Source organism: Brachyhypopomus gauderio, chromosome 9 (genome assembly GCF_052324685.1).
Source record: "Brachyhypopomus gauderio isolate BG-103 chromosome 9, BGAUD_0.2, whole genome shotgun sequence".
Lineage (NCBI taxonomy): Eukaryota > Metazoa > Chordata > Actinopteri > Gymnotiformes > Hypopomidae > Brachyhypopomus > Brachyhypopomus gauderio.
The window spans coordinates 3,701,099-3,717,602 of record NC_135219.1 but is presented as its reverse complement, the minus strand read 5'-3'; the positions used below and the strand labels follow the sequence as shown (position 1 = coordinate 3,717,602).

General features: G+C 44.5%; 1 protein-coding gene across 2 annotated transcripts in view; it reads right to left on the bottom strand.

The window, feature by feature from the left end:
• Positions 1 to 11,578: 11,578 nt before the first annotated feature.
• Positions 11,579 to 16,504, bottom strand: part of hadhb (hydroxyacyl-CoA dehydrogenase trifunctional multienzyme complex subunit beta) — an 8,853-nt gene continuing 3,927 nt past the window's right edge. For both annotated transcript variants that reach the window (XM_077016524.1, XM_077016525.1), the window contains exons 10-16: positions 16,235 to 16,356; positions 16,054 to 16,133; positions 15,802 to 15,849; positions 15,156 to 15,243; positions 13,032 to 13,106; positions 12,746 to 12,910; positions 11,579 to 12,245 (exon numbers count right to left, since the gene is read on the bottom strand). In XM_077016524.1, coding sequence (XP_076872639.1) covers positions 12,210 to 12,245; positions 12,746 to 12,910; positions 13,032 to 13,106; positions 15,156 to 15,243; positions 15,802 to 15,849; positions 16,054 to 16,133; positions 16,235 to 16,356 — 614 coding nt within the window. In that variant the 3' untranslated portion in view covers positions 11,579 to 12,209. The remainder of the gene's footprint in view (positions 12,246 to 12,745; positions 12,911 to 13,031; positions 13,107 to 15,155; positions 15,244 to 15,801; positions 15,850 to 16,053; positions 16,134 to 16,234; positions 16,357 to 16,504) is intronic.

The window sequence follows — 16,504 nt, the reverse complement described above, 5'->3', positions numbered from 1 at the left end:
GAGAGAGAGACAGACAGAGAGAGAGAGAGAGGGAGAGAGAGAGAGAGAGAGAGAGAGAGAGATGGAGAGACAGGGAGAGAGAAGGGGTGAGAGAGAGACAAAGAGGGGAGGGTGAAAGAGACTGAGAGTGAAAGAACTGAATTGAATTGAGAGATAGCGAGACAGCAAGAGTGAGAGAGACAGACAGCAAGAGTGAGAGAGATACAGCAAGAGTGAGAGAGACAGACAGCAAGAGTGAGAGAGATACAGCAAGAGTGAGAGAGACAGACAGCAAGAGTGAGAGAGACAGACAGCAAGAGTGAGAGAGACAACAAGAGTAAGAGAGAGTGCTGCTGTTTGCATTCTAGCTGCTCTCTCTCTCCCTCCACACTTAGTGGCTCTAAATGTACTGAACTTCTCTCAGCATGTAGGAAAACACACACAGGTAAACACACACAGGTAAACACACGCAGGGAAACACACGCAGGTAAACACACACAGGTAAACACACGCAGGTAAACACACGCAGGTAAGCACACACAGGTAAACACACGCAAGTAAACACACACAGGTAAACACACGCAGGGAAACACACGCAGGTAAACACACACAGGTAAACACACGCAGGTAAGCACACACAGGTAAACACACGCAAGTAAACACACACAGGTAAACACACACAGGGAAACACACGCAGGTAAACACACACAGGGAAACACACGCAGGTAAACACACACAGGTAAACACACACAGGTAAACACACACAGGGTAACACACGCAGGTAAACACACGCAGGGTAACACACACAGGGTAACACACACAGGGTAACACACACAGGGTAACACACACAGGTAAACACACACAGGGAAACACACACAGGGAAACACACACAGTGAAACACACGCAGGGAAACACATGCAGGTAAACACACGCAGGGAAACACGCAGGGTAACACACACAGGTAAACACACACAGGGTAACACACACAGGGTAACACACGCAGGTAAACACACGCAGGGTAACACACGCAGGGTAACACACACAGGGTAACACACACAGGGTAACACACACAGGGTAACACACACAGGTAAACACACACAGGGAAACACACACAGGGAAACACACACAGTGAAACACACGCAGGGAAACACATGCAGGTAAACACACGCAGGGAAACACGCAGGGTAACACACACAGGTAAACACACGCAGGGTAACACACACAGGTAAACACACACAGGGTAACATTGGCATTGATGGCTTTGCTCTGTTAACAAGCAGGCCTCATTAACACCATGAAACACTTTGATTTGCAAGGCTGTTATTAAAAGAAAAGCAGTAAGTTATCAAAAAGAAAAGAAGGTAAGAAAGAAAGACAGATGATAGGAATACAGGGGATTATGGGAAGAGAGAGAGGGATAAATGAGGGAAAAGTGAGAGAAAGCAGAGGAGAAAGGAGTGACCCAAGACCCTTCAGTAAGAGAAAAAGAAGCAGTTTATCTGTGTCTGCGCGCGCGCGCGTGCGTGCGTGTGTGTGTGTGTGTGTGTGTGCATGTATGTGTGTGTGCGTGTGTGTGTGTGCGTGCGTGTATGTGTGTGTGCGTGCATGTGTGTGTGTGTGTGTGTGTGTGTATGTGTGTATGCGTGCATGCGTGCATGTGTGTGTGTCTGAACCATATACACGAGAGAGAAACAGAAAGAGACTGAGCACATGTGTGTTGGAAACAAGAAGAGAGGGGGAAAGAGAGAGATAGGAAGACATGGGTAGGGGGAAAGAGAGAGAGAGAGAAAGAGGAAGAGAGAGGGAAAGGGAGAGTTGCTCAGAGACTAATTAAGTGGCCAGAAGGCAGTGTGTTCTGAAGAGAAGCTATCACCAGGCCAGAGAGGTAATGATGGAAAAAAGGATTTACTCACTACTCCTCCTCTCACTCCTACTTCTACCCCCCCCAAACCCCTCCCCCCTCACTTCTCCAACCCCCCCACCACCCTGTTATGTAGCGGGCGTTGTCTGTATCTCCCGGATGTCCAGGACGTCTCTGCAGCTCTGGACATTCACTGAGAGGCCATCACTGAACTGCACCTGTCCACCGACATGTTCCCGCTCTGACATGTACAACCACACACACACGTGATGATCTGAAGAGACCTGTGTCTAAGTCTCACGCCTTTTTACATTTTACAACATGTCAAATGAAAGGGGGAAATTATTCAATTAATTACTTAATTATTTTGTGCTAATTCTTTTAGAACAACTGTAGATCTGCTGTACACTATTAAAACTTTATATCTAGGCACTCTAATGAAGTCTACACACATTTACATAGACCAAGAAACCTCTGCATAAAAGTATGTAGACACACAGACACGAACACACCCAAAACAGGTTTGCAGGTCTTCAGCCTTTGCTGCAAACACACACACACACACACACACACACACACACACACACACACACACACACACACACACACACACACTCACTCACTCACTCACTCACTCACTACTCACTAGCACATCCTCCTCCTTCTCTCTCTCTCTCTCTCTACGTCTCTCTCTCTCTCTCTCTCTCTCTCTATTTTAGACCTCATAAAGATCTATCTAATGTTTGCAAAGTTAATTCAGAAAATCCCAAGATTTGGGGTTTGTTAGTAAACTAAATAAATAAATAAATAGCCTACTGGTTTATGGTAACACTGGTTCAGGCACAAAAATGATTTGGACACTAATTGGACATTTTGAATTTAGTGTGAAATTTGAAATTGGACATCACCTCAAATTATAAAAAAGGTGCCCAATTTACATGTAGCCTATAACAACATTTTGATGAGTAGAAAATAAAGTGCAAACATGATAAGTGAAAAGCCCTCGAGAGGACAATCGAAGGTCAGGACGTCACAGAGGCGGGCCATTTCAACAGCTCTGACGAATCACAACACCCCCACGGACAAGGAACCAATCAAATCATACCTCATTAGTGCCACAAAGCTGGCATTTAATATCATGGATACTTCCACAGTAAAAGTCAGTTCTGTTCAACTTAGAACACTGTGCAGTGTGGTGAGATGAATCATAGTCCCTTAAATTTGACGGGTGGACGGGGTTTCTTTCCTTTAGGCCGGGGGAATCCTCACATCTCAATATCCTACTACCGACTGCTCCACAGTATGGTGGAAATCGTGAATCATGGTCGCCCGTAAAGATCGGCCCAGCTTGTGCTAAGTCGGATACCTACAGAATACTGTGGCATTTCCATTATTTCATCATCGGCATGAAGCTAACTGAACTCCTACTCATTCCAAGTATAACTGCCCACCATCCGCGAAACTGTCTGCATTCCGTTGACTTTAGTTAGCTAAATAAGTAAATGTTCATTTGCAGACAATACCACTTTTCCAGACTGAGTCACAAGGTGTTTCACAATTCAACACGATGCATAGAACTTAATCCATAAAGCACAATCTCACACCACAGAATCTTTGACACCACTGACAACACACTGACCAATCATTGGAATTCAAAGGAAAGCTGTGACATATGTAGATACAGCCAACATTATGTATCGTCTATGGCCATATTCAACCTCATTTGCTTAATTTGCATTACACTGCCTAAATACTATTTTGGACTAGCCAGCATAAACGTGCATAATTGTTCCTAACTAACTCAGATTCGTAACAAGTAAAACACATGTAAGCCTCTGTTCTCAGATTCTTTACTCTTTGCTTACGGTTTGTCGCTAGAGCGGCGCATATAAAAATAGACCCGAATGGAAGATTATCCCGGGTCTGAATAAGCGCGAGCTCGTCGCTGGTGTCATAATTGAATACAGCGGTGGTGAAAGGTCGGCCGCGTCGCGCGCCGTGCGCCGCCACGCGCCGTGCGCCACGCGCCGCGCGCAGGTTGTCACCTGTGTGCCGTCGGCTTGATTGGTGTCTGTGCGGAACATTCGCCATATTCCTCCTGCGGTGTGGCAACGTATGGACCTCAAGTTTAGACAAAGGAAACTACTCGGTGTGCCAGACTGTTGAGGGCTGTGAGCTCCTGGCTACTGGAAATGAAGAATAAGCGGGAAATCCGCGCGCTCTTTGATGGCTTTGCAGCAGTTTGCTGAATGATAAAATCGAATAAAAAAAATAATAAAATGTGTTTTTTGCTCTGTCGTACAGGCAGACACCATGAACTCGGGACAACTCCGGCGCCTTTCCTCCTGCTATTGTGTTTAAATGACCAATGTGTCAATTATAAGTTTATTTACTACAAAATAAGTAGACCAAGACGTTTGACAACTTACGTTTTTTAATACAAAATATTAGTTTTGAATTATGTTAAGCATATTTTAGCTTGAATTATAAATCCATAACACCTTTACAGTAGACTCAAGCTCCGAGCCCCCCCCCCCCTCTCTCTCTCTCTCTCTCTCTCTCTCTCTCCCCCCGGTTGAGTTGGTTTTAGTTCACAGAGACAGTTAGCGCTTTGGCTGCTCCGGCGCCGTGTTTGCTAGCAGTGTGACGCCACAGTGAGAGCAATGCCTGAGGGATAAATGCCCTTAAGGTGTAAAATAAGCCTCCACCACCCCCACGTCAAGACTGAACATTTACAGACACTAAACATGGCGCCCGCTACCCCCCTCCTCCCCGCCGCTAAACGGCTGTTTTGATGCTGACCTCAGTCAAAACCTCCTCTCTTCATCCAGTCACGCGCTCCGCGCATTCTCCATGACACAGTCTGCTGAAGGGGATAATAACATGTCGTCTGCTCCCAGTCCACTGTAAAAAGCATCTTTATATGTCAGTCAGATAACTCGTGTACCGTAAAACAGACTGCAGAAATGTAACGGTGTACAGTAAATGCAAAAAACACCTTCTTTTTTTTTAATGTATTATTTTATTCAAAGCATCTCACCCTTGGTGAAGGTTTCCAGTGATAACAATGGAACAATACATTACAGCAGTTAGAAAGTTGAAAGTAATGAAAATAACAACCCTGAATATGAACACCACATTAGTATTCAGAAACACATTGTTACAGTCAGTACAGCCTGTATGTAGCTGCACTGCAGATCATTTAAATACATTTTTTATATAATTTTGCATCTTTAAAAAGAGTGTCTTGCAATGTTTAACAATGCTGGACTCAGGACTACAATACTGAACTCAACAATACTGAGAGGACACACTGTTATTCTTTCCTGCCCTTGCTGCTAAGGAACAATTAGGCAACATGATGCAGCCCCGCCCCCTTCTAACCACGCCTCCAGTCCCGCCCCTGGCACCGCCCCCAGCCATGCCCATCCTTGTAGCTCCACTGTGCCCCTCTGTAGCCATACTGTGGGAATGACCTCTGTGCTGGGCTTGCACCAAATGTACTGCCTAACACAAAACTTTTACTTCTGTTTCATGTGGCCATAGCAACTTCTGCTAGTCTCCGTGGGAATGTCTGGGTGCTTCGTCGCAGACTGGAGACAGGCTCTGAGGTGGTGACATCTCAAGGTCCATCGTCCTTTCTGCCCCAGTGCCAGTCCTGCCGCAGTCGTCTGGACAATGCTGACAGAGACATGTTACCTTCTACCCCAGCCACTGACATCTGGGGTGTTTCAAAGATGTGGTTGATAGAGGTGCCGTGTGGGTTGCATGAAGATTCTTCCATTTCTTGATTACGGTGTAGATGGTACAGTTGGGGATTCTCATAGATGTATTCTGCTGCATCTCCTCGTCTGGGTTTCCTCAGAAACATCATACCAGGAGTCTCACAGAGAGATTCACAGACAGACTCACAGACAGACTCACAGACAATACGTTAATGGTGAAACCTTATTAATCCAGAAGTATTGTTTCTGCACACAAACAGAGGCCACTCACACAGATGCCTCACTGAGCTAACACTAGTCTCCTTTTTTTAGTTTATTGTACCCTGCCTTATTTTACTCATGGAAATCTCATTCTTGAGCGGTAGGTTTTGAATAATATATTACATATAAAATTAATCTGAATATCTCTGCAAACCATCGGTGACAGAAAAAAAGTCAAACTTGTGGAGTTTAAATTTGTGGAGTCTTGAGTTTGCAAGAACGAGCACGTGAAGATCAGGAGAGCTTTTGTGAAGCTGGACGTCGGAGCAACCTGGGATTGTGGGAGGATGTTCTGTGATGTACTGATCATTATTGTGAATAGTGGAAATGGGAATAATTATTGAATCCATTGATTTGTACAACAATAATGACAATAAAGGTAAAATAACAAACAGTACTTAAGACAATATTAATTATTAAACTCAACTAATTATAGTAAGAAGACATTATGTATTATTCTAGAAATATATTAGTAAACAATAAACAATGTATTATTTTTAAGTATCATTCACTGTAAACATTAAATATGTTAAGCAGCTTTATATAGTAAGTGATATATAAACATATTTAAATAAAACATACTATTGTTCTTGTTGTGGTGTTTCCCTACTTATTGCAGGCAATGGTTGAGCTCTCTTAGGCCAGTATTTAGGGTGTGTGTGTGTGTGTGTGTGTGTGTGTGTGTGTGTGTGTGTGTGTGTGTGTGTGTGTGTGTGTGTGTGTGTGTGTGTGTGTGTGTGAAACACCATAGACTGCTGGAGGTGTTCTCTCCAGGCCAGAACTCAAAGCACTCAGATCTAGATTAGGGACCACATGATCTCACATCAAAATCAACATCATACTACAGGCCACAACCTAACCTGCCCTACAATGTGTGTGTGTGTGTGTGTGTGTGTGTGTGTGTGTGTGTGTGTGTGTGTGTGTGTGTGTGTGTGTGTGTGATGCTGCGCTATGGCCTTTGGCATCCTCAATTATGCCAACAAACAGATCGAGGCACAAACAGCAAAGAAAGAGTCTGGGTAACAACAGAGACATGACAGAGGAGAGGAGAGAAGTGGAGAGGAGAGGAGAGGAGAGAGGAGTGGATGGATGGATAGATAGATGGATGGAGAGATGGGTGGATGGATGGATGTACAGCATGTGAAGAACGGAGTGATGGGTGGAAAGCAATGGAAGAATATGTGGAAGAGAGGTGCCTCACGAGTAAAAAAAAACAAATCGGTGGTGGACGAGAGGAACTCGGAAGAAAAACAGAAGCACAGCATGGAGTTCAGCAGAGGATGGAGAGAAAGAAAAGGAGAAAAGGAGATGGGGAGACAGAAAAGAGAGAGAGAGGGGGAAATGGAGTGGTAGAAAACACAACAGCAGGAAGGAGGAGAGCAATAGCCAGCAAACAGTACACAAGGCTACAGTGTCAGACTCCATGCTCATCCACACACACACACACACACACACACACACACACACACAGCGGCGCATTAATGTGTGAGAGAGGGACTTCGGTACAGCGGTAGCAGCAGCCAGCTGTCAATCACTCATCCATCCACCTGACTAATTGGCTTCTTACCCTCTCTGTGCCTGGTTCGAGTGCTAACCGCTCGCCCCTGGCAAAAAATGCAGATGAGTGCGGGAGAAGCCGTCTAGCGGAGGGAGGGAGCGAGGGAGCGGGAGGAGAGGAGAGGAGAGGAGGAAAACTGCAGCTTTAGTTAATTATCTGTCTGAGTCAGTCTGTCCGACAGCGGCCCACACAGCGCACTTATGCTAAACAGCAAAGCATCTTGGGAATTGGAGTGACAGCTCATTTTCCTGCTGCAATTTTATATGAAAGGTGTGCAGGAGGCGTGTGCCCCTCCCCTCTCCTCCCCTCACCTCCCTCTCTCTCTCTCCCTCTCTCTCTCTCTCTCTCTCCCTCCCTCTCTCTCTCTCTCTCTCCCTCCCTCTCTCTCAATCCCCCCCTCTCCTCCTCTCTCTCCCTCTCTCTCACTCTCACTGTCTCTCTCCCTCTCTCTCTCTCTCCCTTCCTTTTCTTTTTCCACCTGTCTTCCCCTAACACAAATCCTCTCTCTCTAGCTCTGGGTCTCTGGGAGAGGGCTCGTGGGATCTCGGTGTGGTAGCTGTCACTGACACGCCGAGCGCTCACCCTCTCTCCGCGCTCTGACAGCGGCTTGTTGACAAACGCCGGCAGTCATCTCGGCACCCAGGGAAATCTCTGCCACCATTTTGTCAGCAGAATGACAGAAGCTGTTAATGTCTCAAATTCTCCGCGTGACAGAAAGCCGTCTTGTTGACAGTGTTTGACACTCCGCTCTCAATTCATGTCCGCCATTTTAATTCATTATATTTTTCCCCCACTGCATACCCCCCTAATCACACACTCTCTCCATCTCTCTAACCATGTCTCTCTCTTGCACAGGCACAAGCAAGCATGCGCATGCACGTGCGCGCGCGCGCGCGCGCACACACACACACACACACACACACACACACAGATCTCTTGTCTGAAAAACAAGCAGTAGCTTGATTTGTCTGTGTGTAGTATTGGGGTCTGTAATGATTTTTGCAATTTAATGAGAATTGTGTCTGCGTCCGGTTAAAAATGAAATAATCCCTCGATTCATTAGAAATTCACACGCGTCTTTTCCACCTGGATGGATCAATACGAATTACAAATTAGAAACAAGCACCAACAAAAAAAACCTCCCTGAAAAGACAGATTAATTTATTCCCTCTTGAGTATTTTAGCCAAACACGATAAAGGAAAAAATGAAAAAACAGGACCGGTGGCAGAGAGATGTGCGAAAGAGACGAATATACCATGAACACGAGGAGCGAGTTTAAAATGTGGAGACATACAGTTTTTCCACATGCCAAACGCCTGCCATGGAACAACCTCACTGCAAATGTTGCAGGACTACTGAAAAAAAGGAACGCACAACGACCCCCTGTACTGTAAACTACACAACCCATTCAATTACACTCAACTACGGTGTGCTGTTGCTAATAGGGTGCAAAGTCAAAAGTAAGAGTGCAGGAGGACACACTGTGATGACCTCATGGCCTTTCCACACCGCTCCATGGACGGCAGTGCCCGGAATAGAGCGGGTGACTCACGAAGACAGAACACACCAACAGCCTTGTATCATTATTGTCCAGCGTCAGCAAAACACAGTGGACACACTGCACAGGATTGCAGTGGGCGTGCACATGTACCTGAGCACATGCACACACACACACACACACACACACACACACACACACACACACACACTCAAATAAATATGTGAATTGTATGCCTTCTCCTTCCTTTTAACGTAATAACTACAGCCTCCTGATGTAAAAGTAACAGAAAGAACCACTAGGATAAATGAAATTGCAGATGAATTCTCTATTTTGTAATTCTAACCGCACGAGCTGCCAAATCAGTCGTCTCTTGTCAAGGTGTAACAATGACGCCCCACTGGAGGGGCCCAGCCTACCACGCTCTGCCCTGGGACTACACCGAGGTCTGACATCGCCGTAAAACACTGCTAAGCCTAATCCACATCTCCTCCCTGACACAGGAAGCATTAAAGCAACACATATGCGTGGGTCTTTTTTGTTCTTTTTTTTACACGACTTTGTTGACATCAACTTAAATTCAGATGAACGGTTCAAGTCTTGATTCTTCGCAAGAAATTGCGTACCCGTTCACGGGTGAGTATACAACACCTTCTATTCCAGTTGAGAACCACGGCAGCGCAAACGAGACGTCGGATTACTGTGGATTTGGGAACAACGTGGCCCTGTTTCCCACCTCACTCTGACAAAAAGCTGAATATTATGGTCAGTGCTTCCTATCTTAACAAAAACAATGTTCAACTAATGTCTCCACTTCTTTAATACAGGTACAAAGGGTAATCATTTATAAAAGAACAAAACATTCTCAAACAAAAATAAAATAAAAAATAATTAATTTTAAGAAACATTATCTACTGCTTCACAGCCCAGTAGCGAAGTTAAATAGATAAACTTAAAATAAACTTTAACAATTTTGAATTACAGAACAAACTAAGCCGAAAAAAATTAGATCATGTGGGAACCGCATATGGATCGTAGCGCCTCTCCGAATCGTGCGATAGATATCAGCCCATTTAAAACGTTTTAATTCAGGCTATATAAACAGATATCGTTTACTCCCGGGAGCACGTGCTAGGGCCTTTCATTTTAGGTTTTGGTAGGTAAGACATTACGATTTGTATTTATCATCGTTCTCATCAGGGCGGGCGATAAAAATGATAATAATAAAAAAACGTCGAGGCCTCGCAGCGGCAACCGGTAACGGGTGAGTAAACTTGGGAAGCGGGGGACGCGCGCGCAGCGGAGCCAAACGCGCTCCCCTTTCATGCGTGAAATTCAGCAGGTGCAGACAGGAACTGCTGCTCGTGCGAGCGCGTGCAGAAGGACGAGATTAAAGGGTCTCTCTCACCCTTTCCCTCTCCCTCTTTTTGACGGGGTTAGGAGTGAGGCAGATTTGTACCGACAGCACCGGGTGCATTCTCCAGTCAAACACCATAAAAAGGCGCACGACTGATCAAAGCTCGCGCTGCTGCGGAGAAAAGCGGGGCTCGTTCTCCCGTCTCGCGGGTTGAGGCTTTTTGAAGGTTGGTTAAAACAAAAAAAATCCTTTTCCCCGACACGCAACCGCTATTTACATTTTACTCAATTTTGCATCCGGATAAAAACATAGTCTTCCCCCACTCAGTCGGCTCCTGTTCAAAATATCTGAACCTCCCAAAAACTTTTGCACGAATACGCAAATACAGAAGTAGGCTAGAGGCGAGTGTTGTTTGGGAAAAAATATCGGAATTAATTTGTTTAAAAAATAATTTTAATGAATCCGACACTTTAGGGGATTTAGGATAATGGCAAACGAACAATCCTAAGGAAAAACAACCTATTTAGTCAATGGATGTTGGAAAAGGTGAGAATCGTTTGCATGAGAGTGTTACGTGTGCACAAAAAGTCAACGAAATCTCTTGTGACCGCTCATATGGGGAACTTGGCTGCGGTGCGCACGAGTCCACCGGCGAGATGTGTAGTTTTTTTCTTCAGAGGAGTTGAAAAGATGATATTTACACACCAAGGGAACCGGGATGAATTAAGCAGATCTGCCGCGGTTCCTCTGGGTGCATAAAAATACAATTATTCACTCAGTAAACACCACGTCTGAAACTCCGTCTTCTCCCTGCAGACGCGCTCAGCGCTGGGTGGCGCGTGCGCGCGCGCGCGCAGAACTTACGTGACGTAACGCGGCGCCAATATATTGAAATTATGCGCCGCGAGGACCCGCGTCTTCGCGCCTTTACGGTTCCTGCCAATGAATTCAACTGTAAGTTAACAAAGAAATAGAAATTGTTGGCAGGCGTAACGAAAAGTTAGTGATTATATGCAGTGGAAGATCAGAAAATGCAGTATTTTACTTTTGATCTATTGTTTAACCCACTGCTAAGGCTAGTTACCTTGCCTTGTAGGCACCGCGCGCCAACGGAGCTCGAGAGGATGTACATATTCTGATCAGTTCAGGTGTGTGTGTGTGTTCATTTCCTCACTTGCTAATCAGTATATTAAGAAAATAACGGGTTACATAATTAGGCACAATAAAATGACCACAAAAATATTTTTATTATTATTTTTTTTTAATGTTTTGCTCCTCTCTGCATTCCACTGTGTGCTTTATCAGTTAGCCTAAATCATCTGAGATAGAAACAAAAGATTTGAAATTAGATTCATTTTATTTGACAAAATCATTAGAAGACAAAGAGAAAAACAAAATAAGTGTCCTTGATTGCGGAGTCCCCACACACACACACACACACACACACACACATACACAAGTGCTGTGTGTTCTTAGTTTTTATTACTGTCTCATGTAGTTTTATTACTCTTTAAGATCTGAACACAAGCTGACCTGCTACATTGGGAACTATGTACATAATCCTGAAAAGACCAGAACTGAAGTCAGTGTGCAGGCTAAACTATGAGTTTACAAGACCTAGAGATCTAGAAAAACACAACCTAACCACAAGGTGATTGTTATTATTATTTTTTAAACTCGGGATCGGCATGGCGTAGTTTGGCATCACATCACTAATGAAACGCACCGTGAGAGTAACTAGCGTGCTGTAAACGTCATCGTCATCAGACTCTAATTAGGCTCTGCTGGGATAATGCAATAATTCCCATGTTAGAATATGCCACAACAGCACACCTTTCCACACTTTTAGGGAACGTTCAGAAGTGATTTCTTTCTCAAGGCATTATGATGTTTGTTATTTACATTGTTTGCCGTGCGTGCATGTGTGTGTGTGTTAGTTAAAGGCTCTGCCACCCCATAGTCAAAAGCCCTACTGGGGATAAGCCTCAATCACCATTGCATGGCCCTGGGACAGAAGCAGAAAAAGAACTCATTAGCAGGAGAGAAGTGTGTGTGAACGGGCCACAGAACACACATTCAACAAGTTCATCAGCATAGATATGAGTAACATTACAGTTTTGTAATGTGAATGTGTGGATTGGGCTACATGTATGTATGTGAATGTCTCTGTATGTATGTTTCTCTATGCACTTATGTGAGTGTGTGCATACAGTTGCATCTGTGTGTTGTGTGTGTGTGTGTGTGTGTACATATGTGGGGGATGTGTTGGGGTGTGGAGGGGTGAAGTGGTGTGGGTGTGTGTTTTTGTGTGTATGGTGTGTGGGAGGGTGTGTGTGTGTGTGGTCTTTGTGGTTGTGAGGGGTATGTGGGTGTGTGTGGGGTCTTTGTGGTTGTGAGGGGTATGTGGGTGTGTGTATGTGTGTGCTTAGGGGGTGTTTGGAGTGTGGATGTGTGTGAGTGTGCAAGAGCATATAAGTGTAAGTGTGTGTGTGGGTGTGTTTTCACCTGTCCACCTGCTGCACACGCTGCCACTACCCCATACTGCCCCCCCTCTTTCTGTAGTCGGTGTGCTACCGTGGTAACCAGACGACATCCAGTGGCTCCAAAAGGGTGTCCGAGAGACAGTGACCCCCCCCACATGTTAAACTTCTCCATCGGTGGAGAGCCAACCTGGGCAAGGGACACACGGATTGAAAGATATTAACATGTACGTGCACGCACACACAGACACACACACACACACACTCACACACACACACACACACACACACACACACACACACACACACACCTTAGACGTCCTTCCCATGTAAGTCTTGGCGAACCAGTCAGAGTCCATGGCCTTCAGATTAGCCATTATCTGGCCCTAAAAGACAATAAGCATTACACTGTATGTATACAACAAATTAAAACTGCACTAAGTAAGTTTGGGGAATTGGCGACATCTCTGGTGGAAATATGCAACTGCATGAAACGTGCTGGAATATCATTTGAAATGTGGTAGATTTGATGATTTCGTTTACATTGAAGGAGTATACAATGAGATCAGAACACAACAGGTGATGGAAGTGTCAGACAACATAAATTAATTATCTTCTGTTGTAATCATATCCTGATCAGACTTCAAATGCAGATGATGTATAAAAAAAAAAACAACTCATTCATATCCAAAAAGTACCAACTCGTACTTTTTTTTAATGATGATGACAAACTTTATTGATCCCACGAGTGGGAAATTCAGTAATAAGTTTTTGTCCCATGTAGGTTCTAATGAGTACTGTGAAAATGTGTGTGTAAAAAAAATGTGCCATATTTTGTCAATTGTGATTTTTACACCCCAATCAAAATTTGTCCTCCGCTTTTAACCCATCTGTGCAGTCAGAACACACACACACACACTAGTGATTACTAGGGGGCTGTGGATCACACGTGCCCAGAGCGGTGGGCAGCCCTAGCCCGGCGCCCGGGGAGCAGTTGGGGTTAGGTGCCTTGCTCAAGGGCACCTCAGTCATGGCCTGTCTGGGAATCGAACCCACGACCCTCCGGTCACAAGACCAGTTCCCTAACCGCCAGGCCATGACTAACTGACTGAGCAGGTTAGCTAGGAGAAGGTACTGTTTGCTAAAAGGTTATTGCTAAACAATGTGTTGGTATTTTTAAATAAGTATTTCTGGTGGAATACACTGTTTTGACAATGTCTGCTGCTAACTGTCCACACAGTCAAAGTTAGGTAGCCCTATGAAACCTCAAGTATCATCAGTTAGATTAATTTAGCAATTTATCCATCATTAACCATTTTCAAAGTTATCGTAAGTCAGGCCAAGATGCAAATGTGATAACGAGAAAAAACGTGGTTACTTTTTATGACAAAAATGCACATTATGTATATCTTTATTTACATAATGACAGACAGTAGCTCTGGAAATTATCTCAGAATAATGACTGCCCTGGTTTGTCAAATAACAGAAGTACTCTGAAGAGAAAAAACAACAAGCTAGCAAATTAACCAGCTAACATTAGTTACACAGCAAAGAGTACACTGCATTACAAGAGTACACTGCACTACAAGGGTAACATTAAATTCCAGAATGATTATCTGGATGGCTGCTTTTGTTAGTTAGCCAGCAAACCACCAACATACCTGTTCAACTTAGCATCTCTCCTGCCACCAGCACTGAAAGGCCAACTAATGTTTATTTTTGTCTCAGCCAGAACTCGGTCTCTGTCCCATACTTGCTGCCTGTCCTCGGCTCTGCGTTTCTTTGCTTTGACCACAGATGAAGTCATACTGGACGACTGGGTTTGTTGTCCCAGTGTCTCCAAATTCAGCGTTGTCCCTCCCCATCCATTCACTTTCTGTGCTGTTCAGATCAGCGCTGTGAGCCACGCCCCCACTAACATTACCAAGGCAACCAGCCCATCAAGTAGGACCTTTTCAACGAGCCTGTGTGTGTGTGTGATGTTAATACATAAAGACATCTGATGTGTTCCAAAAAATCTCCCGCCAAATCAAACCCGACAGCTTGGACTTTTGAATGAATATTTCATGCTTTACAGGGTGACTCACAGCAGCAGGACATAGTCTTTCAGTGGATATATTTTCCTCTTGACTCAGTAATGCAACATCAAGTTTAGTTAAAGAACCATACACACTGCAGCTTTAAACATAAAATTGACACCTACATACATACACGCAGCCAGACGCCTTCACAGCCAGACAACTTAAGCCAGAGGTTAAGATGAGCCACATGTTTAACTTAATCTTATCAACCTGACAACCTTGAGCTTCTTCCTAAACTGGAAATCACAAATTTCTGAAAAATTCATATCAGAGCAGGTGTGTGTGTGTGTGTGTGTGTTGAGCCATGATTTCATGAAGTTTGTATGTGAGAGTTGGGAGAAAACGAACACTTACAGCGAACGCCTCATGGAACTCAAACACGTCGATGTCGGCCATTTTCAGGCCGCTCCTCTCCAGAACCTTCGGTGTGGCGTAGGTTGGCCTGAAACATACACACACACACACACACACGTCTCTTAGTGTAACATCAGCCAAGAACACATAACGAAGGAACAAAAACAAAAAAATGAATAAATAAATAAAAAGCACACACTCAATTTAATTGGACACACAAAAAAAAAACCCCACAGACCAATGGCAGAAGAGGAGTGAAACATGACTTACTTAGGCTTATTGCATCTCTACCACTAACCAATAAAAAAATAAACAAATCAACAACTAAATAAATAAATAAAATCCCCCACTGCAGAACACAAGATAAATGTTCATGAAAAGATTTTCCTCCATGGGAAAGACCACAATAAAAGCCGTAAAGAGCAAACACCGAATAATCAAACAGCTCGAGCAGGTGGCAGACATGCGTAGCACGTGTAACGTGTGGATTTCAACACGCACACGCCAAGCCCCTCTCCGCCCGACTAACAGCCCTGCATGCTGCACATGCCAAAAACAAACAAACAAACAAACAAACAAACAAAACCTCACACAAACACAAGAAAGGAGAGGCATCCAGGACCTGAGCAGAGCGTCTGTCACTCACCCCAACAGGAGCTGGTCTTTAGGGTCCTGAGACACGTACACGAAATCTCTAAAAATCACAACAAACAAGAAGAGCTCACAAAAGTTTAGGACACGCACGCAAACAACCGGCTGCGACATGCCGCATTACAGTTCGGGGCAGGGAGCATTTGTAGTAGTGTAAGTCATCAAGTAGTGATGCAGTCCTGGTGTAAACCTCTGGTACAACAGAGTGTGTGTAATTTTATGTAGAGGGTTGTGAGGAGATACTCACCTGAGATATGCTTTAGGTTTGTAACCCAGTGCAAGTGCTTTCTCTTCAGACATTATCAACACTGCAGAGGCGCCATCAGTCTAGTACACGCACGCAAGCACACGCACGTGAGTAGAGTTTAAAGTTCAGAAAAGTATGATCATTGGCCAATAAATGAACAGGAATCCGATTGGTCACTGACCAGGTATGAGGAGTTAGCAGCCGTGACTGTTCCGTGTGGTTTGATGAAGGCTGGCTTCAGCTTAGCCATCTGCTCCATGGAGCTCGGCCGAATCCCATTGTCCTTGGATACAATGTCCTTTCCTGACATAGTGAAATGCAGAAACATCCGCGCCATGACTCACACATGAATCGTGACTCGCCATCCAAATGACTCGTGACTCACAATACAAAATGACTCGTGACTCTGCAAACAAAGATCAACCAATTCTTCCGAAATGGTCCTTTTGAT